Source organism: Sus scrofa, chromosome 2 (genome assembly GCF_000003025.6).
Source record: "Sus scrofa isolate TJ Tabasco breed Duroc chromosome 2, Sscrofa11.1, whole genome shotgun sequence".
NCBI lineage: Eukaryota > Metazoa > Chordata > Mammalia > Artiodactyla > Suidae > Sus > Sus scrofa.
This window is the reverse complement of record NC_010444.4, coordinates 70578256-70605996: the sequence shown is the minus strand read 5'-3', so window position 1 is coordinate 70605996 and position 27741 is coordinate 70578256. Positions and strand designations below refer to the sequence as shown.

Sequence of the window (27741 nt, the reverse complement as noted above, 5' to 3'; positions counted from 1 at the left end):
TTCCTGTATGTTTCTATGACCTAGCCCTTCCCCCGCCCCCAATATTAATAGCGTTAGATTCCCTAACTGGCTTGGGACAGCAAGTCAAAGAGAAATGTGCATATATGATCCAATTAAAAAAATTAAGAACTGCACTCAAGCACAAAAGTAAAAATCTTGAATATGCGCATGTTGTTTTACTGCACTGTGTGAGGCTCCGCAAGTAGGAAGGATTGAAGAAAAGTTGTTTCAGCGTTCATATATTTGTACAGCCTGGGGAATCCGTGGAAAGTCCCGCCTTCAAGGGGCTGTTTTTCTCCCACACTCCTCCTGCACTGCCAACCCAGCCCCAACCCGCCTTACACCGGCCCTCGGAATTGGTCTCCACCTACCTTCAGGCTAGGAGACTAGTAACCGTCCGCAAGATCCGCAAGATCCGGTGCCGCCCTCAGTCCGGTTCCGAAATGGGTGTCCGCCCACAACCCTGCCCTCCAGGCTTGGTTCCGCCCACAAGCTGGTACACGCCCACAGCCGCCCCCTTAAAACGGATCTCAGGCCCTGGTGCTGACCCAGCCCACCGCCCACCACTATGCGAGCGAGAGCCCTTCTTCTGAGGCTAGGGTGCGAGGCTGCCGGCCCTTCTGCAGCCTCAAACCGCAGCCCCTCAGTGTCCCCCCGCTTGGGGGCGGCTAGACACCGGAAACTGGAGCTTTTGGCTGCCAGCCCGAGACCGGAAGCGGAAGCGCGGGGTGTTGGTGAGGAAGGAGTTGCGGGGTGGTTTGCTGCGTGCTGTGTACTGTCTTCTCCGCGGGGAACGGGATTCATGTGGTATGTTCGACCTATGAGAGGGGCAGTACTCTGTGCGCGGCGGGCAGGCCTGAGGCTATCGTAGGAGTTTAGGGAAGGGCATAGGCCTGGGGCACTCCAGTCACGGGCTCTGGCGTTCCTCTCTTTCCCGAGAGCCGCGTTTCCACCCGTGGGGCCTCAAGTTGCCTCTGGTCAGCCCGTAGCTTCCGTTTCCTCCTAGCTCTGGGCGCCGCTGTCACCCCTTCCGGAGAATTCTTCCGTCCATCCTCTTCAACATCTTTCCCGAATGTGATTTTTGCTCCCCTAGGGGACTTTTATTAATCACGTCTGGAAGCATTGTTTTGGTTGTTATAAATGGGAGGGGCTGCTGCTGTCATCTAGTGGGTGTAGGCCAGGGTCCTGCTGGACATCCTACAATGCACTGAACAGCCCCCATGACAAAGCATTATAAATAGTGCCGAGGTTTGGAAACCCCGCTCTAGGGTCTCAGAAATCTTCAAAGCCCTGAATGAACTTAAAAGGTTAGTTGAGTCACTTTTAGCGCCCCTGAGTGACAAGCCGTGTTAGAAGTGCGTAGAGTCACCAAAAAATTTCTATCTAGCCAAATGGGTTGAGCAAGGCAAATGCACAGCACATGAAGCTTTCTTACACTTGAGGAGCAGATGGCTGGATAGGGATCAGGAAAACCAGTCATAGCCAACAGTTACACGTTACATAAGTACAGTAAATCCAAAAAGGAAAAGTGATTGGTATGGCCTTTCCATCCAGCAACTGTATTACACCCTATAATACAGGCTTCTTATAAAGGGCCTCAAAAAGAATTTTTGTCCCCTGTTTCTTTTTTTTCCCGCCACAGACAAAACGTCTCTGTTCATGCTTGACTTGAAACTAGCCTCAAGCTTCACATGTCCTCACTGATCTGTGGATTTCTGTATGACCAGGTGAGTATCATGTGAACTTGTAGCAACAGATTCCAGCAGCCTCAGCTGTGCAGAAGTGCTAATAGGCCCTACTGTGGGCTCAGATTGTAAACACAAGGAGTCGCTGAGAGGGAGAGTATCTTAAAAACATTTATTTATATTTGATGGATTATATTCAAGGAAAAGATAGTAAGGTGTGTGGTTATGTGTGTGTAAAAAATTAAGTAAATACAGTTATGTGCAGGTAAATACACATTAAACATGTAAACAACTGTAAGTGTAATGGAAATATAGATTTATTTGCATTCCATAGTACTAAAAATTGTAGGATTTTATATATAAGTGTAAACTTATTATGTGTGCGTGTAATAGTATAAGCCATCCCACTGAAGACTAGCAGAACTACTCAGCAACATTTCTCAGGACTGCTACCATTTGAATTCAAAAACTCCTTTAAATCCTCCACAAAGATTCAAAATATGGGGTACTGAGGGAAAAAATAACTTGAACTTATTTATATTTGCAACAGAATTTTTTTTTTTTTTTGTCTTTTGTTTGTTTAGGGCCACACCTGCAGCATATGGAGGTTCCCAGGCTAGGGGTCGAATCAGAGCTGTAGCTGCCAGCATACACCACAGCCATAGCAATGGGGGATCCGAGCTGAATCTCCGACCTGCACCACAGCTCATGGGAATGACGGATCCTTAACCTGCTGAGCGAGGCCAGGGATCAAACCTGAGTCCTCATGGATGCTAGTGGGGTTCGTTAACCACTGAGCCATCACGGGAACTCCTGTAACAAAAATTTAAAATTAAATTGACCAGATGTATTTTGAGCAAGTGTTTTCTGTTTGGTTTTGTTTCTTTTTGTGTGTGTGTGTCTGTATTTTCTAGGGCCGCACCCGTGGCATATGGAGGTCCCAGGCTAGGGGTCCGATCAGAGCTACAACTACTGGCCTATGCCAGCCTACGCCAGAGCCACAGCATAGATCCGAGCCAGATCCGAGCCATGTCTGCAACCTACACCACAGCTCACGGCACCGCCAATCTTCGACCTATACCACAGCTCACGGCAACGCCAGATCCTTAACCCACTGAGCAACACCAGGGATCGAACCCAAAACCTCATGGTTCCTAGTTGGATTCGTTAACCACTGAGCCAAGAGGGGAGCTCCTTTGTTTTTTTCTTAATGAGATTTAAAATCCCTTGGAGGAATACTAAGCAACAACTTGTAGATTGAAGGGTAGGGTAGTAATTTCCAAAAAGATTGTCCTCTACACCTTGCCTTCTAATAAGAATTTACTTTGTTTCTTTAAACTTTTCTGAAATAACAGTCAGGATTTATATTGCAGAGAATCATATTGAGTAATTTTGTATTTGTTGGGTTTTATTAATTGCGTGTATGCCTTTTTAATTCTATCTTTCCTGTAACATTTTTAAATGGAATGTTTGTTTGTCATGCAGTAGACATTCTTTGCACAATTTGTGGTGATCCATCATCCTACTTTATTCAGGACTGAGTGGTTTGCCATGGCACAGGACATTAAAGGTTTAAACTAGGTTTCTAGGCAAACCAGGATGGTTCATCATCTTTTATGAGCTAGGCTGTGAGCCAGATGCATAGGGACCCTGGAGAACCAAAGGGAGTTTGTCCTGCCTCTGTGGAATTTATATTATAATAGGAAATTTGGATTTTAAACAATCAGTGACAAGAGTGATGGGGGAGTTGGCACAAGAGGTCTTAACCTGAGGGAACAGGTAAGCCCTCCTGAGAAGAACTGAATAAAAGAGCTAAAGTTGGGACTGGATTTAGTGAGTCATAGGGTTCAACAGAACATTTCAGGCAGAGGGAACTGTATGTGGACAACCTTTGAAGCAGAAAGCCTGGTGTCCTCCATGGCCTGATAAGACAGGAGTGGCTGAGCCGAGCCAACCAAGGGAGAGGGGTGTCAGCCAAACCAAAGAGGTAGGCAGGTAGGACCAGATCAGGCATTACTTTGGACTCTGTTCTAAGACCAGTGGGAAGACCCTGAAGAAATGTGAGCAGAAGGATGATTGGCCTACTATGCACGTGAGTTAAAATGGACCTAAGGATTAAAAATGAAAAAAGAGTGTTGGGAAGTTTAAGGAATGAATTGATTGTTCCCTAAGCCTGAATAATGGCTGTAGAGTTGGAAAGAAGTAGAAAAAAGAGACCTAGGAGTTTAGAACTGAGAGAATGTAATGATGTTTCCTTTCATATGTGCATTTGTCAGTTGGCATAGAACTCTTACTGTGTTCTTAGCTGCTGGTTCTGCAAACCTGCAGGCATTCGCTTCACCTAGGCATCTTTTTCATCCTACTTTGCCTCTCACAGCGCCCCTTCTGCACATGCTAGAGGTCAGACCTGTTGTCTATGGCTGGACTGTCTAACACATTAGCAACTACCCACATGTGGCTATTGCAGTTAAACCAATAAAAAATGCGGTTAAAAATTCCTTTTCCCAGTCCTATTGGCCTCATTTCAAGTAGCCATATGTGACTAGTAGCTGCCATGTTGGACAGAGTAGTATAGAACATTTCTTTATTTAAAATTTTTTAAAAAACTTTTCTTTAAAATTAAGAAAAAACCCCAAAAACAACAACAAAAAAACTAGTTCACCCATTTCGTCTATTCCAAGCCTCCACCTCTGCAACTGCCAATCTGTTCTTTATCTCTGTGAGCTTATTTTTGTTGTTGTTGTTATTGCTTAGCATCTGTGTATAAGGGAGATCATAGATCTTTGTCTGTCTGACTTATTTCACTTCGCATAATGCCCTTAGAGTCCATCCAGGTTGTAGCAAAAGATAAGATTTTTCTTTTTTTTTTTTTTGGTTATTTTCCTCTTGGTGTTTATTTCTCTTTTGTTTAAATTCACTTAAGTATTTAAAAAAATTTTTTTACATATTTTTTCTACTGTACAGCATGGTGACCCAGTTACACATACATGATGGAACACTTTATATGAGAAAAAAGAATGTATACATGCAAAAGACAAGATTTCATTCTACTTTATGGCTGAATAATTTTCCATTGTGTGTATACCACAATTTCTTACCCATTCATTCATTGCTAGAACTTAAGGTTGTTTCTGTGTCCTGGTATTGTAAATAATGCTGCAGTGAATATGGATATGTTTATGTGTGTGTGTGTGTCTTTTTGAATGGTATTTTTGTTTTCTTTTGATAATTACCCAGAATAAGAATTGCTGGATCATATGTTAGGTCTATTTTGATTTTTTGAGAAACATCCATACTGTTTTCCAGAGTGTGTGCACCAATTTACATTCCTGCTAACAGTTCACAATGGTTCTCTTTTCTCTACATCCTCACCAACACTTGTTATTTCTTGCCTTTTTGATAGTAGCCATTATCACAGATTTGAGGGCATATCTCACAGTTTTGTATTTGCATTTCCCTGATGATTAATGATGTTGAGCATCTTTTCATTTACCTATTGGTTATCTGTATGTGTCATCCTTTGAAAAATGTCTATTCAGATATTTTGTCCATTTTTAATTTTGATTTTTTTTGTTATTGAGTTGTATGAATTCTTTGTATATTTTGAGTATTAGCCCCTTGTCAGATACTTGATTTATAATCATTTTCTCCTATTCAGTAGTTTGCCTTTTCATTTTGCCAATGGTTTCCTTTGCTGTACAGAAGCTTTTAGTTTTATATAGTCTCACTTGTTTATTTTTGCTTTTGTTGCTTTTGCTTTCTGTGTCAGATTCAAAAAATCCCTAAGACCTGTGTTAGGGAGCTTATCATTTATGTTATGATTTCAGGTTTCATGATCAAGTCTTTAATCCACTCTGAGTTAATTTTTGTGTGTGGTGTAAGATAGTGGTCCGGTTTCATCCTTTTGCATTTGACTGTCCAGTTTCCATAACAACATTCTTTGAAGAGACTGCCCTTTTCTCATTGTATATTCTTGGCTCTTTTATCATAAATTAATTAGCCATATATGAGTGGGTTTATTCCTGGGCTCTTTGTGTCTATTTTTATGCTAATACCATACTGTTTTAGTTACTGTAGCTTTGTAATATAGTTAAAAACCAGGGAGTGTGAGCCTATAGCTTTGTTCATTCTCAAGATTGTTTTTTCAGTTTCATAGAAATTTTAGGATTGTTTGTGCTATTTCTGTGAAAAATACCATTGGAATTTTGATAGAGTTAACACTCAATCTGTATTGCTTTAGGTGGTATGAACATTGTAACATTACTAATTCTCCCTATCCATGAGCACAGAATATCTTTCCATTTATTTGTGTCTTCTTCAGTTTCTTTCATTGATGTCTTATAGTTTTCTTGTAGCCTTGGTTAAATTTACTCCTGGGTATTTTATTCTTTTTGATGCAGTTGTTAATTGGATTACTTTCTTAATTTTTTTTTTTTTTTTGCTATTTCTTTGGGCCGCTCCCACGGCATATGGAGGTTCCCAGGCTAGGGGTTGAGTTGGAGCTGCAACTGAAGCCTATACCATAGCTATAGCAACTCCAGATCTGAGCCACATCTGTGACCTACACCACAGCTTGTGTCAATGCCAGATCCTTAATCGTCTGAGCAAGGCCGGGAATTGAACCTGCGTCCTCATGGATACTAGTTGGGTTCTTAACCTGCTGAGCCACAACAGGAACTCCTTGATGAAGTCCTTAGTGTTTTCTGTATGTGAAATCATGTCATCTGCAAACAGTGACAAAGTTTTACTTTTTCCTTTCCAATTTATATGCCTTTCATTTCTTTTTCTTGTCTAATTGCTCTGGCTAAGACAATACTGTGTTGAATAAAAGCGAGAGTGTATGCATTCCTTTATTGTTCTTGATCTCAGAAGAAAAGCTTTCAGCTTTTCACCATTGAGTGTGGCCTTTATTCTGTTGAGGTATGTTTCCTCTATACCTGCTTTGTAGAGATTTTTAAAAATCATAAATGGATGTTGAATTTTGTCAAATGCTTTTCTGCTTGTATTGAGATGATCGACCATATGATTTTTATCCTTCATATCATTATGTGGTGTATCATGTTGACTGATTTGCAGATGATGAACCATCCTTGCATCCCAGGAATAAACCCCACTTGATCATGGTGTATGGTAGTTTTAATTTATTGTTGAATTTGGTTTGCTAGTATTTCTTTTTTTTTTTTTTTTTGTCTTTTGTCTTTTTGTCTTTTGTCTTTCGTTGTTGTTGTTGTTGCTATTTCTTGGGCCGCTCCCGCGGCATATGGAGATTCCCAGGCTAGGGGTCGAATCGGAGCTGTAGCCACCAGCCTACACCAGAGCCACAGCAACGCGGGATCCGAGCCGCGTCTGCAACCTACACCACAGCTCACGGCAACGCCGGATCCTTAACCCACTGAGCAAGGGCAGGGACCGAACCCGCAACCTCATGGTTCCTAGTCGGATTCGTTAACCACTGCGCCACGATGGGAACTCCAAGGTTTGCTAGTATTTCGTTGTAGATTTTTGCATCTGTGTTCATCAGGGATGTTGACCTGTAACTTTTTTTTGTGGCATTCTTTTCTGGTTTTCAGTATCAAGGTAATACTTTTCTTGTAAACTTTGGAAGAATTCCTCCCTCTTCTGTTTTTTATAAGTGTTTGAAAAGGATTAGTATGAGTTCTTTGAATGTTTGATAGAATTTATCTGTGAAGCTGCTTGGTCCTGGGCTTTCATTTGTTGGGAGGTTTTGATTATTGATTCAGTCTCTTTGCTACTGATTAGTCTGTTCAGCTTTTCTATTTCATCATTTTCTATTTCTGTTTCATTATCTCTGATGAAATAGAAAATGTGGACTGCCATGATGAACAGAGGAGAAATATAGAACATAGATAAGACTCTCCATCAGTACCCAGAAACTGTGCTGAGCAATACTGGTATAGAGTAGCCCATCCTCTGACCCTCTATCAACACCAACATGTATCTGGGTGCAGGAGTAACTGAATCTGTAAACTGAACAGTGACCCTCTCTTTCCCTAATAGTAGACTTCAGCTGCCAAAGACCTTGACAGGGTACTCTGGGCCTGTCCCAGGCACCTTCTCAGCTTGCCCTCTGCTTGGGGCTTTGGAGGTGGCTGGATTCCAGCCCTCCTCTCACTTCACATCTCATGCGTGTTACTGTTTCTAAATGTGAATTTGATTCCTGGTGGGAAGAATATAGACTTCTTCCACCTGAAGAGTGGGGAAGTTCCGCAGCAATTGTTTGGGTCTGCTGGACTCAGACCAAGACCTTGGGGAAGGTTTGTTATGAGAGGCTATCCTAGTTTTCTATGGCTGCTGTAACAAATGATGTAAACTTAGTGGCTTACAGTAACACAAATTTATTTTCTGGTCATTCTGGAGGTCAAAAGTCCTAAGTGAGTTGGCAGGGCTGCCTTCCTTTGGGGGCTCAGGGAAAGAATCTATTTCCTTGCCTTTTTCATTATGTAGAGACCACCTGTATTCCTCGATTTGTGGCTCCTTCCTCCATCTTTAAAGCCAGTCAGAGCATCTTTAAATCTCTCTCTCTTACCTCTGCTTCCATCCTCACATCTCCTTCTCTGACCCTGACCTTCCTGCCTCCCTCATAGAAGGAAGGGCCCTTGTGATTTCAGTGGATCAGCATGTGTAATCCAGGATAATTTCCCCATTTTCAGATCCTCACTGTGATCACATCTGCAAAATCCCTTTTGCATGTAAGGTCACATATTTGCAGATTCCAAGGCATAGAACATGGAGAAATTTGGGACATAGGTATTCATCTGTCTCCATACCAGGTCCAGGAGTCAAAGAATCCCTGCAACAGTTTTTCACCTGATATTCATTCATAGTGTCCAGTGTTCCCCTCTCTGCACAAATCACTTTATTGCTTTTATTTTTGGGGTATAGGAAGGACACATAGAAAGACCTTGAGAAGCTGTTTTGAAGTTCTTTTGTGGCACAGCAGGTTATGTGTCCAGAGTTGTCACTTTAGCAGCTTGGGTCACTGTGTGGCATGGGTTCAATCCCTGACCCAGGAACTTGTGCATGCTTTGGGGCAGCCAAAAAATAAGAAGCTGGTTTTATGGAGTTAGATTTTATTCTGTAACTCCGGGGAAAGGAGACATTTCCTTCTTATAACAAGAAAACATTCTATATACAGTGCTTTGTACCTTGATTTTTGTTGTTGTTGTTTTTGTTTTGTTTTTCACTTAAAGTTATGGGGAATCAGACTCTCCATCAATACCTAGAGATCCTCTCTTTTGTTTTTTTGGGTTTTTTTTGGCTTTGTGTTTCTTCATTAGGTGGAAATTCCGTAGTATTGAACCAGTTTCCTGTTGATGGCCATTTGTGTTTCTGGTCCTTTGATATTATAGGTAATGCCACAATGAATAATCTCACCAATGTCTTTTAGTATTTGTGTATCTTTCGTATAGATTCCTTGTACTTTGAGTGAAAGGGAAATGGTAAATTTTGGCATTTTGCTTGAGTCTGACAGTTTTCCTTCCCTAAGAGTTGTACCCCAACAGTGTAGAAGAGTGCTTTTCTCTACAGCCTTGCCAGTGAAAAATGTGGTCCTCTGAGTCTGTGAGTCTTTGTTGACAGCTAAGAAATGGTATCAGTGTAGTTGCAGGCTGCATATTTGTTCTGTTAATCAGTGGTGATTTTAGTGATTGAATTGATAATGGTGGAAACAAAATTAAACTGTGTGTAGGAGTAAGTGGGACATGAGGAAATGAGACAGAGAGTGAAAGAAAAAAAAAAAAAACAACTGGCTGTGATGAGAGAGAGAGACTGAGTGGTAACTAGAAAGAACATTGTGTGCTTAGGATAGATTTATCTCACTTCCAGAAACACACCATTGGGTTTAAATGGTGTGAGGGAGTCTGAAAGAGTGGGAGAGCTTGAAAGGAAGGGGGAGATAATTGATGGTGTACAGCTCCTAAAAAGGCAGGTAAGTTGAAACACAGAACAGAGCTGCAGAGCCTGGTCTTAAAAGAGAAGCCAGGTTCTGGTTTATAACAAGGAAGAGGGAGGACTCTGTGGTGCAGAATGTAGTTTTAGTGAAGATGACTTTGAGAAGTAGGATGTGGGGCTGTCTGCTGAAAATGATGGCATCTTTGTTATCTATTGCTGCATGACAAATCACTCCTAACCTTAGTGACTAAAACAGTGATCATTTGTCATCTCACATGGTTTTCATGGTTCTGGAATTTAACAGCGGCCTAGCTGGAAGGTTTTGACTTGGGACTTTTGTGAGGTTGCAGGAGGACATCAGCTGGGGGCTGCAGTCATCTGAAGGCTCGACTGGTGCTGAAGGCTTCACTTGCAAGGAGGTTTACTCACATGCTGGTACATTAGTGCTAACTGTTAGAGGGAACAGTTCCTGTCCAAGTAGGTCTCTCCACAGGGCTGCTTTTGAGTGTCTTTGTGACATGGCAGTTGCCATCCCTTAGAGCAGGCAGTCCAAAAGACCAAGCAGAAGCTGCAGTGCCTTGTAGAGACATAGCTCTGGAAGTCACCTTCGCAGTTCACTGTTGGGTCAACAGGTCAGCTCTGATTCATTGTGGCTGTGAATACCAGGAAGCTTGGATCCTTCAGGCTATTCAGAATGCTGGTTTCCATAGAGGGAAAAGGTGAGGCTGTGTGAGATTTAAAGAGATATGAGAAGGGTTCATGAGTACGGAGCTACATTGACTTATAGGATTGTCTTGCAGGGTCAAGTGCTCTTTTCATGTTGGTGACTGTGTTTTTCTAGAGGTGGTAATATGGCAGCTCTTCTGTAGACTGGTTTGCCCAGATGTTGCCATGGAGCAGGCGCATGATTGTATCATGCCTGGTTGGAGTTCCGCTGGGCCAGAGTGAAGGTAGGAGGTAGAGGTAAGGAAATTTGTCACATTGAAGGTCAGTGAGATCTAAGCAGGGTAAGTATGAGATGAGGAGAGAAGGTGGCTCTGGCAAGAGAGTTACAGAGAGAGTGGGCTGAGTCCTTTGCGTGGGAGAACACACATAATGAAAGAAAAAAAAATGGGTGAACAAGGTTGAGGTTTAGGAGATTGGCTTTATAGAGAGAAATTTCTGAACTGTTGTTCTTGAGAGTAGAATTGTGTCAGGTGTTGACAGAGTTTAGGGTGGTGCCCAGGAAGCATGTGACCCAGGCAGAGTGGGAACAGACTTGTAATACTGTGAGGGTCACCCTCAGGGGTTCTAATGTCGTCTGGGTGAGATGGGAGGGGAGATTGTAAGAATATTGGGAGTCAGGGGCCAGAGTCTCCAGTGAATAAGGGATTATAACGGAATGTGTTTGTGACAACCACGTAGATGGGAAGAAAGTGCCCTGAGACTCCGTGAAGGTGAGGTGTTAAGGGGGGTGGAGCAGTATCCACCACCATGGGCAGAGGCCGACACATCTTGCCATCACGTGGTCCTGAGTTCATCCCTGCTAAGCAAAGTAAAGAACTATTAAAATACATTGCATTTTGAAGGAGGATGTAGTAGATAGGCTCTGAAAGATTCATCCTCAGTAGCCTAGAGAGGGATGCCTGTTGGCAAATTCTTTGTGCTTTCTTATTTATTCCAGAGCCCTGACTGAGTGCATTGTGGGGAGAAGAGGAGGAGTGTCCTGGCCCTTCCACTGCCCTGTTGTTCACTAAAACTTACCGTCGGAGTCACTACAGGATGGCAACCATGGTTCTGTCCCCTACTTGTGGTGAGTGTTGGGGTCAGCCCTCAGAGTCTAAGCATTAAAGGCCCCTGCACCACAGAGCAGGGAGAGGGGGCTGAGCACGTTAGGCGGGAGTGTTGCCCCAGGAGCACCGAGGTCTCTAGTATCTGACTCTGTGGTTCTTGGGATTTGGGACTTAGCTGGTTTGAGTATCTGTGGAGATGTCCCCTGTGTGATGAATGTGTGGGAGCTTTGGCATTATATCTCTAATTCTTTCTATAAACTTGCAAAAAATGACAGTGGTGTCCTTTGAGACTTCAATTTCTTTATCTGCATAAATGGATATAGTAATCTTTTCCTCCAATGCGGTAAGACCCTTGACCCTGTTTTCTGGCCCTGGATGAGAAAACAGTTCCCTGTGGAAACTGGGTGTGAGTGTATGGCTGTGGGTATGTGCTGTGTGGGAATAGACCGGTTTGCATGTGTGTGTGTGCGCATGCAAGCCTTCAGATTTGTGAGTGTGAGAACAGGAGACAAGCCTGGATTCTTGTGACATTTCTTCTTCTCCAGCTCAGTCTTCCTTGTACCCAATCTCTCATCAAAAAGGATGCACAGAGGAGGAAGGGTTGGCCAATGGCTTCCTGACAAGCTGGTTACAAGTGAGTCAGATATTCTTTTTTTTTGTCTTTTGTCTTTTTAGGGCCACACCCGCGGCATATAGAGATTCCCAGGCTAGGGGTCTTATCGCAACTACAGCTGCTGGCCTACACCACAGCCACAGCAATGCCAGATCTGAGCCGCCTCTGTGACTTACACCACAGCTCATGGCAACGCTGGATCCTTAACCCACTGAGCGAGGCCAGGGATCGAACCTGCGACCTCATGGTTCCTAGTCAGATTCGTTTCTGCTGAGCCATGACGGAAAACTCTAGACATTCTTTTTCCAAATCATCATTTCCTTTGACCAAAAGTTGGACCTATTATCCTTCAATGACCTGGAGCATCAGAGCCAAATCAGATCTTCAGGCATCTGATGGAGGGTTTGGGGCAACCCAAACAATGTCAGCACATGTCAGCATTTCCTACAATGCAGAGCTTCCTCTATGGTCGCTGTCTACATCATGTTCTGCTGAGACATTTAAGGGGAAGCTAGTGAAAGACATGACTGTGTCCTAAACTCAAACAATTGATGATGACCACTAGGGCATCAGTCATACATTGACCAAGTATTTCTTTGATTTCTGCAATGTCCCAGGCCTATGCTCAACCTTTAAGGTTGAGGGGAGTTTGATTGCAGGATTTCATAGTGTCACTGGGAAAGAAAATCACCTGTGTGGTGTTAGAGATGCATTTAACATTGGGGGTGGACATAAGTAACAAGAGATGAGTGTTCAGGGCTGAGCCTGGAAGCAGTTGAGAGCAGAGCTCAGAACCCTTCCTGTACATCTTCTGCTTTGGGTTCCATTTTCCTACTCCTCTTGCTTTTGGCTCTTTTCCTGTCAACTTTGCTGGGAGTGGTTCTTAGCTAAGCCATGATCTTTGTGATGACTTAGGACTTGGTGACTTTTGAGGATGTGACAGTGGAGTTCACCCGGGAAGAGTGGGCACTGCTAGACCCTTCGCAACGAACACTGTACAGAGATGTGACGCTGGAGAACTGCAGGAACCTGGCATCGCTTGGTAAGCTTGACATCACTCCTACATTTATTTAATGACTCAGGTAATAAGACCTTTAAGATTGAGATATCTATCATTCAGATTCACCATTTTAGTCATTTTATACAACGAGTATACTATTCAGCGGCTTTCAGTTCAAAGCCTGTCTAATTTCAGAATATTCTCATCACCCCTAAAAGAAACCTGTACCCATTAAGTGGTGGGTACCTTTTACCTTCCCCACACTCCACTGTTGGCAACCACTAATTTGCTTTCTGTCTCTGTGGGTTTGACCATTCAGAACATTTCATATCAATGGAATTATAAAATGTGTGATCTTTTATATCTGGTTTCTTTTAGTCAACTTAATTTTTAAAAGTTTAGGTATGTTGTAACTTGCATAGGTTCTTTATTCCTTTTTAATAAGGAATATATTCCAATGAATAATTTCCATTTTCTGAATATACACAGTTTGTTTATCCTTTTCGTGGTTTATAAACATTTGGGTGGTTTCTACTTACTGGCTTTTGTAAATAATGCTGTTATGAATATTCGTATGAGTTTTTGTTTAAACACTGATTTTCTGTTCTCTAGGAGTGGAATGCTGAGTCATATATTACTATATTTAGCTTTTTGAGGAACTGCCAACCTGTTTTTACAGCAGCTGCACTAATGTATGAGCATTCTCATTTCTCCATATCTTTCCAGACATTTGCTTTTTTGATTATAGCTATCCTCTTGGGTCCGGTTATCTTCCTATTGTTTTGATTTTCATCTCCGTAATTACTAACAATACTGAGTATTTTTTCATGTAATTGGTTAACTGTATATAGTTTTTGAAGAAATGTCTATTCAAGTTCTTAGCCTATTTGCTGTTGTTATTGTTGTTGTTTTGTTTTGCTTTTTAGGGCCATGCCTGTGACATAGGGAAGTTTCCAGGCTAGGGATTGAATCAGAGCTACAGCTGCCGGTCTGTGCCACAGCAACACGGGATCCAAACCATGTCTGTGACCTACACCATAGCTGATGGCAACACCAGATCCTTAACCCACTGAATGAGGCCAGGGATCAAACCTGCAACCTCATGGTTCCTAATCGGATTAGTTTCCGCTGCGCCATGATGGGAACTCCGGGTTATCTTTATTCTTGGGTGGTAGAGATTTATTCTGAATATTCTGAATATTAGACCGTATTTGCAAATGATTTCTTCCATTCTGTGGTATCTTCATTTTCTTGATAGTGTCCTTTGATACACAAAAGTTTTAATTTTGATGAAGCCCAATTTATATACTTTCTTCTTTTTTTTTCCTTGTACTTTTGGTGTCATACCTGGTTATTGCCAAATCCAAGGTCCTGAAAATTCACCTCTACATTTTCCTCTAAGGATTTTCTAATTTTATCTCTTCAATTAAACTTTTTATCTATTTTGAGTTAATTTTTCATATGGCTTGGAGAAATTGTCAACTTCATTCTTTTACATGTATTTATCTGGTTGTCCCAGCACCTTTGTAGCAAAGACTGTTCTTTCCCCCATTGGATTGTTTTGGCAGAATTGTCAAAAATTATTTGACCATAAATGTGAGTGTATTTACTATCAATTACTTTCCATTGATCTATGTCTATCCTTGTGCAAGAACCATATTATTTCAATTACTATTGCTTTGAAGTAAGTTTTGGTGTCAGTAAGTGTGAATCCTCCTATTTAGTTCTTTTTCAAGACTGCTTTGTCTATTTAGTATCAGCTTGCCCATTTATTAAAAAAAAAAAAGCCTTTAGAAGTTTGATAGTGATTTTATTGAATCTGTAGATCATTTTGGTTAGTGTTGTCATCTTAACAATATTAAATTTTCCAACATATAGCCTCTGTTACTTATTTTTAATTTGATTCTATTATAGCCAGAGTGGATACTTTGTATGATTTTATTATTTTTAAATTTATTTAGACTCATTTTGTGGCCTAACATATGTTCTGTTCTAGAGCATGTTTCACATGCACTTGAGATAAATGTATACTCTGTTGTTGGGTGAAGTTTTTTTTTTTATTTTTTTTATTATAGTTGATTTACAGTGTTCTTTCAATTCCTGCTGTACAACAAAGTGACCCAGTTATACATTTATATACATTCTTTGCTTCACATTATTCTCCATCGGGTTCCATTACAAGTGATTAGATATGGTTCCCTGTGCTATACAGCAGGATCTCATTGCTTATCCACTCCAAATGCAAACGTTTGCATATACTAACCCCAGACTCCCACTCCCTCCCATGTTTTTGTTTTTAATTTTATTATAGTTGATTTACAATGTGTTAGTTTCTGCTGTATACCAAAGCGACTCAATTGTACATATAGGTATATGCTTTTTCATATTCTTTTCCATTATGGTTTATCACAGGTTGTTGAATATAGTTCCCTATGCTATACAAAAGGACCTTGTTGTTTTTCCATCCTATATATACAAGTTTGCATCTGCTAATCCCAAACTCCCAATCCATCCCTCTTCAACCTTCCCTCCCCCTTGGCGACCGAAAGTCTGTTCTCTATGTCTGCCAGTTTGTTTCTGTTTTGTAATTATGCTCTTCTGTGTCCTATTTTATTATTTTTTATTTTTTTAGTTTTTAATTTAAAAAAAATTTTTGCTTTTAGGGCCACACCCACGGCATGTGGGGGTTCCCAGGCTAGGGGTCTCATTGGAGCCATAGCTGCTGGCCTACACCACAGCTCATGGCAATGCTGGATCCTTAACCCACTGAGCGAGGCCAGGGATCTAACCTGCAACCTCATGGTTCCTAGTCGGATTCGTTAACCACTGAGCCATGACGGGATCTCCTGTGTCCTATTTTAGATTACACATATAAGTGGTATCATGTACTATTTGTCTTTTTTTTTTTTTTTTTCAGAGCTGCACCCACAGCATATGGAGGTTCCCAGGCTAGGAGTCTAATTGAAGCTACAGCTGCTGGCCTACACCAAAGCCATAGCAACACCAGATCCAAGCCGTGTCTGTGACCTACACCACAGCTCACTGCTGGATCCTTAACCCACTGAGCGAGGTCAGGGATTGAACCTGCAACCTCATGGTTCCTAGTCGGATTTGTTTGCACTGTGCCACAACAGGAACTCTGTCTTTCTCTTTCTGACGTACTTTGCTTAGTATGATAATCTCTTAAGTCCATCCATGTTGCTGTAAATGGCATTATTTCATTCTTTCTTATGGCTGAGTAATATTCCATTGTGCTTGTGTGTGTATACACACATAAATACACAACACCACATCTGCTTTATCCATTCATTGGGTGATAGACATTTAGGTTGTTTCCATGTCTTGGCTATTATAAACAGTGCTGCTGTGAACCTAGATGTGCATTATCTTTTTGAATTATAGTTTTGTTTGGGTATATACCCAGGAGTGGGATTGCTGGATCATATGGTGATTCCGTTTTTAGTTTTTTGTTTTCCATAGTGGTTGTACCCCCAGTTTACTTTCCTACCAACAGTGTAGTAGGGTTCCCTTTGCTCCACACCGTCTCCAACATTTATTATTTGTAGACATATATAATCTTGGCCATTCTGACTGGTGTGAGGTGGTGCCTCATTGTAGTTTTGGTTTGCATGTCTGTAATAATTAGTGATGATGAGCAGCTTTTCATGTGCCTATTGGCCATTTGTATGTCTTCTTTGAAGAAATGTCTAGGTCTGGGTGAAGTGTTTTGTTTCTGTTATATCTAGTAAGTTTGTAGAATTAAGTCCTATTTCCTTGTTGATCTTTTAACTGGTTGTAAAAAGTGGGGCATTGAAGTCTGCAGCTATTATTGCAAAACTCTGTTTCTCTCTTCAATTCTGTCGATTTCGAATTTATATATTTTAGACTTGTTATTAGATACGTATGTCTATAATTGTTACATTTCTTGCTTAATTGATCTTTTAATCATCATATAATACCTCTCTTTGTGTCTTGTAACAATTTTTGTCTTAAAGTCTTTTTTGCCTGATATTAGTATTGGCATACTCTCTTTTAGCTGTGGTTTACATAGAATATCTTCTTGCATATGATGACTTTCAACCTATCGGTGTTTTTAGAAATAAAGTGTCTCTTATAGATAGCATAATAATTGAATTATTTTCTATCCATTCTGCCAAAATCTTCCTTTTAATTGGACATACTCATCCATTTACGTTTAATGAAATTACTGATAAAGAGGGACTTATTTGTGCCATTTTGCTATTTGTTTTCTACATGTCTTACGTCATTTTTATTCCTCAGTTTCTCCATCATTCTTTACTTTTGTGTTATGTATTTTCTAGTGCACTATTTTGATTCCCTTCTTATTTCTATTTATGTTTTTTAGTTATTTTCTTAGTGGTTGCCTGAGTGATTGCAATTATCATTTTAATTTTAAATAGTCTATTTTGATTTAATAGCAACTTTATTTCAGTATATATAGTGTATAGCTAGTTGCACCCTTCCTTATGCTGCTTCTTTTAATACGTTGTAACTTTATACATTGTGTTCCATTAACAAGAATTTTTAATTTTTGGTTTAGGCATTTCTCTTTTAAATCATATTAGAAAAAAGAAGAGTCACAGCCAAAAATATAGGGGCTATAAACAAAAAATAAGCAATTATTATTGACTTCTTTATTTAATAGTGCATTTTTCTTTATTGATGTTCTTTATATTTTTGTGTGGATTTGAGTAAATATTCATTGCCTATTCATTAAGCTTGAAAGTTTCCTACTAGTTTTTTTGGTAGGATAGATAGTGACAAACACTCAGATTTTGTTCATGGGAATGTCTTTATTTTTATTTTATCTTATTTTATTTTTTTTTTGTCTTTTTGCTATTTCTTGGGCCGCTCCCGCGGCATATGGAGGTTCCCAGGCTAGGGGTCGAATTGGAGCTGTAGCCACCGGCCTACGCCAGAGCCACAGCAACGCGGGATCCGAGCCGCGTCTGCAACCTACACCACAGCTCATGGCAACGCTGGGTCCTTAACCCACTGAGCAAGGGCAGGGACTGAACCCGCAACCTCATGGTTCCTAGTTGGATTCGTTAACCACTGCGCCACCACGGGAACTCTGGAATGTCTTTATTTTTAAAGGACGGTTTTGCCAGATACAGAATTTTTAGGTAACTTTTTTTTCCCCCTTAAAGCAGTATGAATAATTCATCCCACTATCTTGTTGCTTCTGTGGTTTCTAATTCAAAACTGTCTGTTATTCTTACTGATAATCCTGTGCACATGATGAATAACCTCTCTGTTGCTACTTTCAGGATACTCTTTGTTTTTCCAGTTTGATTATAATGTGTTTTGGAATGGATTTTGACTTTGAATTTATCTTCTTTTGGGTTTGTTAAGCTTCTTGGCTGTATACATTTATGTCTTTCATCAAATTTGAAGAATTTTTTTTTTCTTTGTAGGGCAGCACCCACGGCATATGGAGGTACCCAGGCTAGGGGTCGAATTGGAGCTGTAGCTGCTGGCCTATGCCACAGCCACAGAAATGCCAGATCCGAGCCCCATCTGCGACCTACACCACAGCTCACGGCAACACCACATCCTTATGGATGCTAGTCAGATTCATTTCTGCTACAATGGGAACTCCTAGAGAAGTTTTTACTCATTATAGCTTTAGATATTCTTTCTGCTCCTTTTCTTCTTTTAGTGGATTCCTATAATTTGTATGTTAGTATGTTTTTAATTATATCCCATAGGTCTTTTCAGCTCTGGTCGTATTTTGTTTATTCTTTTTTTCTTTCTGTTTTTCAGAGTGATATAAATTGTCCTGTCTTGGTGGTTACTGATTCTTTCTTCTTGTCAAATCTGTTGCTAAACTCCTCTCCTGAATTTTTCATTTCGGTTATTGTACTTTTCAACTCCATAATTTCTGCTTGGTTTCTTTTTATGATTTCTGGCTCTTTAATACATTTTCTATTTGATCAGGATTTGTTCTTATGGTTTCTTTGCAGCTGATTTCCTTTAAATCTTTGAGTATTTTTATAATAGTTGATTTAAAGTTTTGGGCTATTAAGTCCAATGTTTGGGCTTCCTTAAGGACAGTTTTTACTAATTTTTTTTTTTTTTTTTTTGGTAACAGGCCATACCTTTATTTGTCTGCCTTATAATTTTTCGTTGTTAAAAATTAAACATTTGAAATATTGTAACATAGTAATTCTGGAATCAAATTTTTCCCCATCCCTAGAGTTTGCTGTCATTGTTTCTTATTCTTGTTGATATAGTATGTATGTTTAATGATCTTTTCTGAACTCATTTTTGTAATGTCAGTATTGTTGTATGTGGCCACTGAAGACTCTGTTTGTTAAGCTTAGTGGTTAGCTAGTGATTTATCAAATGTCCTTGAACAGTGGAACAAAAACCAAAACCTTCCAATCTCTATACAGGGGCATACCTTCAAAATCAGGCAGTACAACTTTGCCTAAGTTTTCACTTCCTCCTTGTACAGAGCCTGAAGGTCCATCAAAGACGAGTCCTCTCATATCTTTTCTTAGCATGTGCCCAAGCCTGGGTTTGCACATGGCCTTCTAGATTCAAAGGAATAAGAAAGAGATTTTTCAGAAATTCCCACAAAGCATCATATTCTATACTTTTTGTCCATACTTCTTGTTCTGTCTTTTTTCTACTGTTTCTGCTTGCCTTAGGCAGTGGTGGCTAGTATATTGCCTTTTAGTGTTTTCAGCATATGTCCACTGGCTAACCATCTTAGCCCTTGAAGAGTTTGGGGTCAGAGAAGTAAAGGCAAGCTCTTTGAGCCAGTCTTTCAGGGAGCCACCAGAAAAGTCAAAATTCAGTTTGTTGAGAATAGGGTCTGTCTTACTTCTTTTAGTACTAGGAGTCATCTTCAAGGTCACAGGCAAAGAAAAGAGTAGAGAATGAGGCAAGGATTAGTTAAAATGTCAGCTGTTTTTTGTCCTTGATTAAACGTTTTTTTGCTTGCTGTAAACTTTTGGTAAGTTTTCAGAGTTCTAATAAAGTTGATTCTGATGGTTTTCATGAGTTTTTTTCAGTTTTTTGCAGAGGGAGGGACTGTGGAAGTTCCATATTCCATGATTTTCATTGTCCTCACTTCTCACAAGTCTTTCTTAATCATGTCTCTCTGTTCCTGATTCTGTTTCTGGGGTGTCGGAGTATAGTGATAAAAGAGACAGACATGGTCCCCTTGCTCATAGAACTTTCTGTTTAATGCCTTCCCTGTGAACTGAAGATTTATTTCTTATACTGACTTTACATTCTCCATATTTAAAAGCTTTATAGTTTTTGAAGTGAATATGGACTTTGGGACTCTGTGTGTCCCATCACCCTGGATATTGAAAGAGGTTGCTTGTATTTTTGTTTCCCAAGAGTTACTGAGTTCATTAGAATTTAGGCATAATTGTTCTATTGCTCCAAAAAGTCACACTTGCCCATCTTAAGAATTGTTGGCTTCAGTTTCATGGAGTTACTTGTCACCTGCCCAGTCCCCTACAACATATGTCTTTTCTCTACAAATAGGGTATCATATTGATAAACCCAGTCTGATCTCCCAGTTGGAGCAAGAAGACAAGGTGATGACAGAGGAGAGAGGAGTTCTTCCAGGCAGCTGTCCAGGTGAGCACTAGGTGGATATGAGAAATAGTCTTTTTGAGGAAGAGCTCTGGCCATCAATTCAGGGCATAGGAGTATTAGGAAATGCTAATCAGGGAACTTTGTAAAATGCCCTTTTTTCTGACTGAGATGACTAAGAACATTTGGTATGATGAGTTTCCTCATGCACCCTCTTTCTTTACTTTTTAACTTTCTGTTCAACATCTCATACTTTACTTTGGATTCAGAGAGTGGAAAAAAAAGACACGTCTCTTTTCCTTCTTTAGGTCTCATATGAGCCCTTTGTCTAAGTTCTTCCTGCTTTGCCTTCCAGATGATTCCTTCTTTTGTAAATCTCAGATCAATCTTAATCCTTTTAGAGTCCTTTTTTTAATGTCTATAATTTGCATACTCATATTCCTTTCATTGCAAACCTTCTCAAAAATCCTAATCCCTCAGAGTCTGCCTTTACTCATGTGTGCACTTTAGTATTTCTTTTCTCCATCGGCTTAAATTTCTCTTCAATTTGTTTCAGATTTGGAGACTGTACTTAAAGCCAAATACTTAACTCCTAAGAAGCATGTTTTTAGAAAAGAACATTCTAATGGTGTACAAGCGGTAAGACTAACACCAGTGATAATTCTATTTTTTCACAGTAGGAGGATTCCATAAGTTAAAAAAGCCATGAAATAAATAGGAGAGTCATTAAAAGGAAATGTTTATACATGAGATGATGGTTATCTCAGGAGAGATACTGTAAACCAGTTGAGAATTTGGAGAAAACTATAAGTTAGTGCCAAAAGTGTTTCTTCGCTGAGAATTTCCATAAGTAAATGTTTCCTTAAATGTGACTAAAATATTGACTATCAAAATATAAAATGTTCTTAAATTTATCAGAAAATGCTTTGTGAATATGATAAAAACTTGTGGAAATGAATATCCTTTTTAATTTCTAAGAGCTCAAACTGGGAAAAAGCCATATAATGAGCATGTAAAATAGTCATGTAACAGAATTCCTGAAGGAGGATTTGTATGACAGCATTGAATATTGAAAAATAATATAAATTATAAGTTTTCATTCATCTTTTAACAGGAGAGAAGTCATCTTGGAGTGAAACTCAATGAATGTAATCAGTGTTTTAAAGTCTTCAGCACAAAATCTAATCTTACTCAGCACAAAAGAATTCATACTGGAGAAAAACCCTATGACTGTAATCAATGTGGCAAATCCTTCAGCAGTAGATCTTATCTTACTATTCATAAGAGAATACATAATGGGGAGAAACCCTATGAATGCAATGACTGTGGGAAAGCCTTCAACGATCCTTCATCCCTTAGACTGCATGTAAGAATTCACACTGGAGAAAAACCCTATGAATGTAACCAGTGCTTTCATGTTTTCCGCACTAGTTGTAACCTCAAAAGCCACAAGAGAATTCATACACGGGAGAATCATCATGAATGTAATCAGTGTGGCAAAGCCTTCAGCACCAGGTCCTCCCTTACTGGGCACAATAGTATTCATACAGGAGAGAAACCTTATGAATGCAATGATTGTGGGAAAACCTTTAGGAAGAGCTCCTATCTGACCCAGCATATGAGAACTCATACTGGAGAAAAACCTTATGAGTGTAATCAGTGTGGAAAATCCTTCAGCAGTAGCTTTTCTCTTACTGTGCACAAGAGAATTCATACTGGTGAGAAACCCTATGAATGCAGTAACTGTGGGAAAGCTTTTAATAATCTCTCAGCTGTTAAGAAACATGTAAGAACTCACACTGGAGAAAAACCCTATGAATGTAATCATTGTGGAAAATCTTTCACCACTAACTCTTACCTTTCTGTGCACAAGAGAATCCATAATAGGTGGATTTGACTACAATAACTAGAAACGCATTCATTGATTTCATATCTCTCAGACAACGTGTGATAACTCACACTAGATGTATGCGTTATCTATTGCTGTATAACACATTTTCCTTCTAAACATAGTGGCTTTAAACAACAAACATTGATTATCTATAGGTCAGGAATTCGGAACAGCTTAGCTGTGTAGTTCTGACTCAGTATTTCTCTTGAGGTTCTAGTCAAGATGTCAATGGCTGCTACAGTCATCTGTGTCTTTACTGCTGAACAGTCCACTTCCAAAATGGGTCACTCACATGTCTGGCAAGTTATTGCAGGTTGCTGGCAAGGAATCTTCATTTTTTTTTTTTTTACCATGTAGGACTCTCCACAGGGCTGAGTATCTTTATGATGTAGAAGCAGTTTCCTCCCAGAGCATTTGATATAAAGATGCATTGTCTTTTGTGACCTAGCCTTAGAAGGACATATCATTTCCGTATTTGACACAGACCAGTCCTGACACAATGTGGGAAAAGACCACACAAAATATGAGTACCAGGGGACAGAAATTTTGGGGAACCATCTGAGAAGCTTGTTATGAAATCAATGAGGGAAAGACCCTTCAGGAGAACCACCCTCATTCTTTGAATCTGTTCAGTATAAAGGAACATTCAATAACTCTTGTGTTAATTCTCTCGTGAGAGAAACCCCATGAGTCTAATCTTTGTGATAAGCTTTCAGCTCAAATTTCACCCTCATGTGCAGAAAAGATTATGTATTGGCAATAAATCTGAGGACTACATCTAGGGAGTCATGTGACAATTCATACTAGGGAAAATCCTGTGAATATCATTAGAAAGTAAAAGTCTTCACTTTTCACTTAGAACACACATGAGAAAACACTACAGAGGAGCACTTACCTAAGGAATGTGGAAAACCTTATAGCAAAAGCATTTATATTATTGAGCAGAAGATGAAGAGATATTGAGTGTAGTTACTATGGAAAAGCCTTCAGTGTTCTCTCAACTTTTAAGAGATAGGAGGATTTATTCTTGAGAACAAGTCCCATTGAATGTCATCAGTATTGGAAAGCTTCCATTTTTTTACATTCCTCAAACTGAAAACTCACTGCAGAAAAATTTGTGAGTATAAAGAATGAGGGAGTACTTTTAATGATACTTCTTAACTTAGGAAAAATGTGAAATTCGTGGAGCAGCAAAACCTGGAAGTGGATTAATTTTGGAAAATCTCTTGGTGATTCTTGTTTTGTTGACTTGAGAAGTCACATTGGAGGGGAACATTAGGAAGGTACTCAACATGAAATTGCCTTAGCTCTTCTCTGAGTGGCCACAGAATAATTTAAACTGGGAATGAAAAGTATACATGTTGAGTGTGGGATTACTTTTATCAGTGTCTCATCTTAGATTGGAGCATCAGTCTTAATTTTCAGTCTTTTTGTTTAGGTATAAACATGTCTCTAGCTATACTCTGAAATAAACCCTAAATTACGTTCTATAGCTTTGTATGTAATACATGTCATTTAATCTAAAACATTAGTATATTGCATATTCATAAAGGCATTTCTGAATATCTCCTGAGTGATTTAGTTTATTATAGTAAAAATTAGACCGTAGTCCAATCTCCCCTATTTATTAAAGAATAAAAAGATTTTTTTCAAGTTGTTGATGAGTAGTGTTGGAAATACTCAATCTGTGAGGCATCGCAGAAGCTCAGAGAGGCATTGTCCCACTGTGCTGGCCATAAGAAATTGTTAGAGTCACTAGGGGGAACATTTTGCAGCTTGTCTGCCTCACCCATGTTCTATTCATCCTACCTATTCTTTTTCTTGAAAGTAGACTCAAGGCCTAGATTTGGAAGAGCTATATTTTGATCATGATAAAAACCACAATGTGGCAAAAGTTAACCATGGTTTGGGCTCCCAAGGAGCCTCTGATTGGCTCTGTCAGCTATGGACTGCTTATTCCTAGACTTCTTACATGATTAGAAGTAATCGCTAACTAGTTGAAACCCAAGTGATTTGGGAGGAGGTTGTTTTTGAGTTGCTTTTATGTTGATGTCCAGCTGAATGTAATATTATTTGTTGGTCAGCTTTTATAAATGCTCCAGTTTTCTTTGAAAAACAACATGTATTCTCTAATTTTTGGATATAGAATATATTCCCATTAACTCAAGCCAGTTGTGTTTTCAGATATAGTATGTACATTCAAGTTCTTTTTCTTTCAAGCTTTTTTAGTGATAGATGTGTATTAAAGTCTTCCATCATGGATATGGATTAAAAAATTCATTTTGGTAATTCTGTTACTTTTTTCTTTATGTATTTTTATGTAATAGAAATAAGTACATGGTTAGGTATTACTTTGTGATTTGTTCTTATGTAGGGACTGTGTTTTTTCATTGCAAAGTATTTTAGTGGAATAGTAAATGATCAAACACTTATATAGCCCTTCCCCCAAACCAGGCACTCTTCTAAATGCCTGATGGACATTAACTTATTGAGTATTCATTATAAGCTTGAGAAAGGTGTACTATTATTACCCCATTTTGCAGATGAGAAAATTGGCATGGTACACTTATATTACTTGCCAGAGTTCACTCACTAGTGAGTGGTAGAGGCCAGATTTGAATCCACATAGTATATGCTATTAACCAGTAGCCTATTTATTGAGTATTTTCTCTATGCCAACTCCTGTTTGAGACTGGTGTCTATAACAATGAATGAAACTCAGATTTTGCCATTACTTAATCCTGTTGATTTTTCCTTGTAGAAAAAAATCAAGAAAATAATGTTAGTGTAATGTAGAAAAGTAAAGCAGTATAAGATAGTTAAAGGGAATTGAGGTCTTGCTATTTTATGTAGAATAGGAATGAAAAGCCTCTTAGTTAAGGGGCACTCTAATATTAGACACCTTAATGAGTTGGGACGGTGAGTCATGAATTTGTGTAGCAAGAGTAGTTTTGGCATCCAGAGGCCCACACCACCGAGGTCAGTGTGAATGGAGTAGAATAAGTTGGGTATGGTGAGAAGATGATGTGGTCAGAGACTTGGTAGATCCCTCTCTTTCTGTGTTTTATGGGTTATTGTTAGGAGCTTTCCTTCTCCTTTTAGTGAGTTGGTATATCATTTACAGCCTAAGCAGGAAACAACTGACACACTCAGACTAGGACAATTCAAGTAGAATTTTCATAAAGGGGCTACTTACAGAGTTTTGTAGGAGTGATGTAGAAAGACTAAAAGGTTGTTGGACCAGTAGCTGGTAAAGGCAGAGTTCTAACACCACTAAAGCTTGAAGGAACAATTACTGAAATCAAGAGACAAGAGAGGAGAGAAATGTATTGCAGGAGGACTCTCAAGGAGGTCAGAGGTAGCATTCAGTCCCAGGTTCTGCAGGGAATAGCCAGTGCCAGACTTAGTCTCTTACTTCAGTTTCATGCCTAGACTCCCCCTTAACCAAACCCAGCCAGAAGCCCATTGATAATAGTTCATACTGACTAACCTTCCTAGGTGCAGCAAGGTAGAGTTAAAGGGATCCACCAAGGGGAAGGAAACTAGAACTGCTCACCTCTTTTGCTTCTTAGAATCTACTCTTGTCAGTTACCTGGGTGGAAAGTTTATGACCCTGCCTAGGAATTCCATAGCTACTGTAGCATCCTGGGCCTGTCAAAGCACTGATATACTCCCAGCTGTAGTCTAAAATTGTTTCCTCCATGGGTATGGGGTTGGGAGGAGAGTACAAAAAATAACCTAAAGTTTTGGTTCCTTGAGGGGTAAAGGAGACAAAGTAAGAGTCCCATTGAACTTTATGGCTGCTATGAGACCAGCATACAAAGAGAGACGTCACCATAACTTCTGGTGTGGGTAATGAGCCTGTCATCCAGATGTGGGTCTTGTTAAACAGTGATGGCCAAGAAGAAAACATTTGGCATTCAGCTAATCCAGTGGGATGTTTCTTGATACTCTTCCCAATTTTGTTAAGTGTAACAGCTATAATCTGAGAAGGATGTCGTGGCCAGGTATTCAGACTCTTCAGTGATGAGGATATGGATTATCCCTCCAAGTAAGCTACCTAGACCACAGAGATGCTTGTCAAGGGTGAAGGAAATGTAGGAGAGAGTAGTAGAGGAATGTGATGCTAAAAGTATCAGCAGCAACACTGAAAATTGCTGTGGACAGCTAATTTGTCCCACTGATCTTGTACATTTCTCCAGGCAACAAGAGCCACCAAAATCCTATGTGCATTTACTTTTAGAAGCAAGTATATCTGAGTGGCATAATTGGTGGACCCTAATGGAGACTTCTTTTAGAACTAAGTTCAACTGCTGGAAGTGTTGGCTGCTAATGGCTTGTGCAGCCAATTCACTAGGAATTTCCTTGGACCAAAGAAAAATGCCACACCTAAGGTGATGGCAACTCTTGAGGGGCTAGTTCACTTACAGTGACTGGTTCATTTGAGGAGTACAAACGTGCAATTAATTTGCCTCAATTTGAGACACCCATGAAGGGCCACCCCAGGTCCAGAACTCCCCATGGGATCAAGGGTAGTCCTCATTTTTAACTTATCACAGTTCTGTCTTCGTCTGCTCAATTTTGGTTCTCTCCTTTAGAGATAGTTGCTTCAGGCAAGTGACAGACTTTTCATACTAAAGTTTCTTCTTCTGTAAAATGGGAACAAAAAAGAGTGCCTCTGTAAACATATATTAAGGATTAGACTAGTTAATATATGTAAAGCACCCATGAGACTTTCTGGTATATAGGAAACATTGTATATTTATTTCATCTTTCATTATGAATGAATTAAAATTCATTGTAGGATTATACTGAGCAAAATAAGCCACACTCAAAAGTAAATATTGTACAATTATATTTGTATGAATTTTAAGAACAAGCAAAAAATCTGTGATAGAAAAATAATCAGAACAGTGATTATTTTAATCTGAGCTGAACTTGTGGGGGAGGAGGTAAGGGAGGAGCAGGGATTGGCTGAAGGGACAGGAAGGAACTTTATGGGGTGAGGAGAATGTTCTATATCTCAGTAGGAGTATGAGTAACCTAGGTATGTGCATTTATCAGAATGCACTGGCTGTATATATTTAAGACCTGTACATTGCACTGTATGTAACATACCTAAGTTTATATCAGCTTTGTTATGTCAAGTGTAAAAAGCCATTTATTGTATGATTCCATTATGTGCCATTCTGGAAAAAGCAAAACTCTAGGGAAGAACAGCAATTCAATGATTCCCAGGAGCAAGGGGTAATGACAGAGGGCGATGACTATAAAGGGACAGAACAAAGGAA

The 27741-nt window shown here is 39.7% G+C and overlaps 1 protein-coding gene across 2 annotated transcripts; it reads left to right on the top strand.

The window, feature by feature from the left end:
* On the top strand, positions 551-27741 carry ZNF558 (zinc finger protein 558). 2 transcript variants are annotated; one of them, XM_003123168.4, is made up of 8 exons: positions 551-807; positions 1643-1727; positions 11260-11388; positions 11914-12002; positions 12897-13023; positions 20509-20604; positions 21116-21198; positions 21674-27741. In XM_003123168.4, exons 3-8 carry the CDS (start codon positions 11358-11360, stop codon positions 22454-22456), a joined length of 1209 nt encoding a protein of 402 aa, XP_003123216.1. In that variant the 5' UTR covers positions 551-807; positions 1643-1727; positions 11260-11357; the 3' UTR covers positions 22457-27741. The 2 variants fall into 2 exon arrangements, with proteins under 2 accessions (XP_003123216.1, XP_005654844.1); XM_005654787.3 differs by having other exon boundaries at positions 581-734.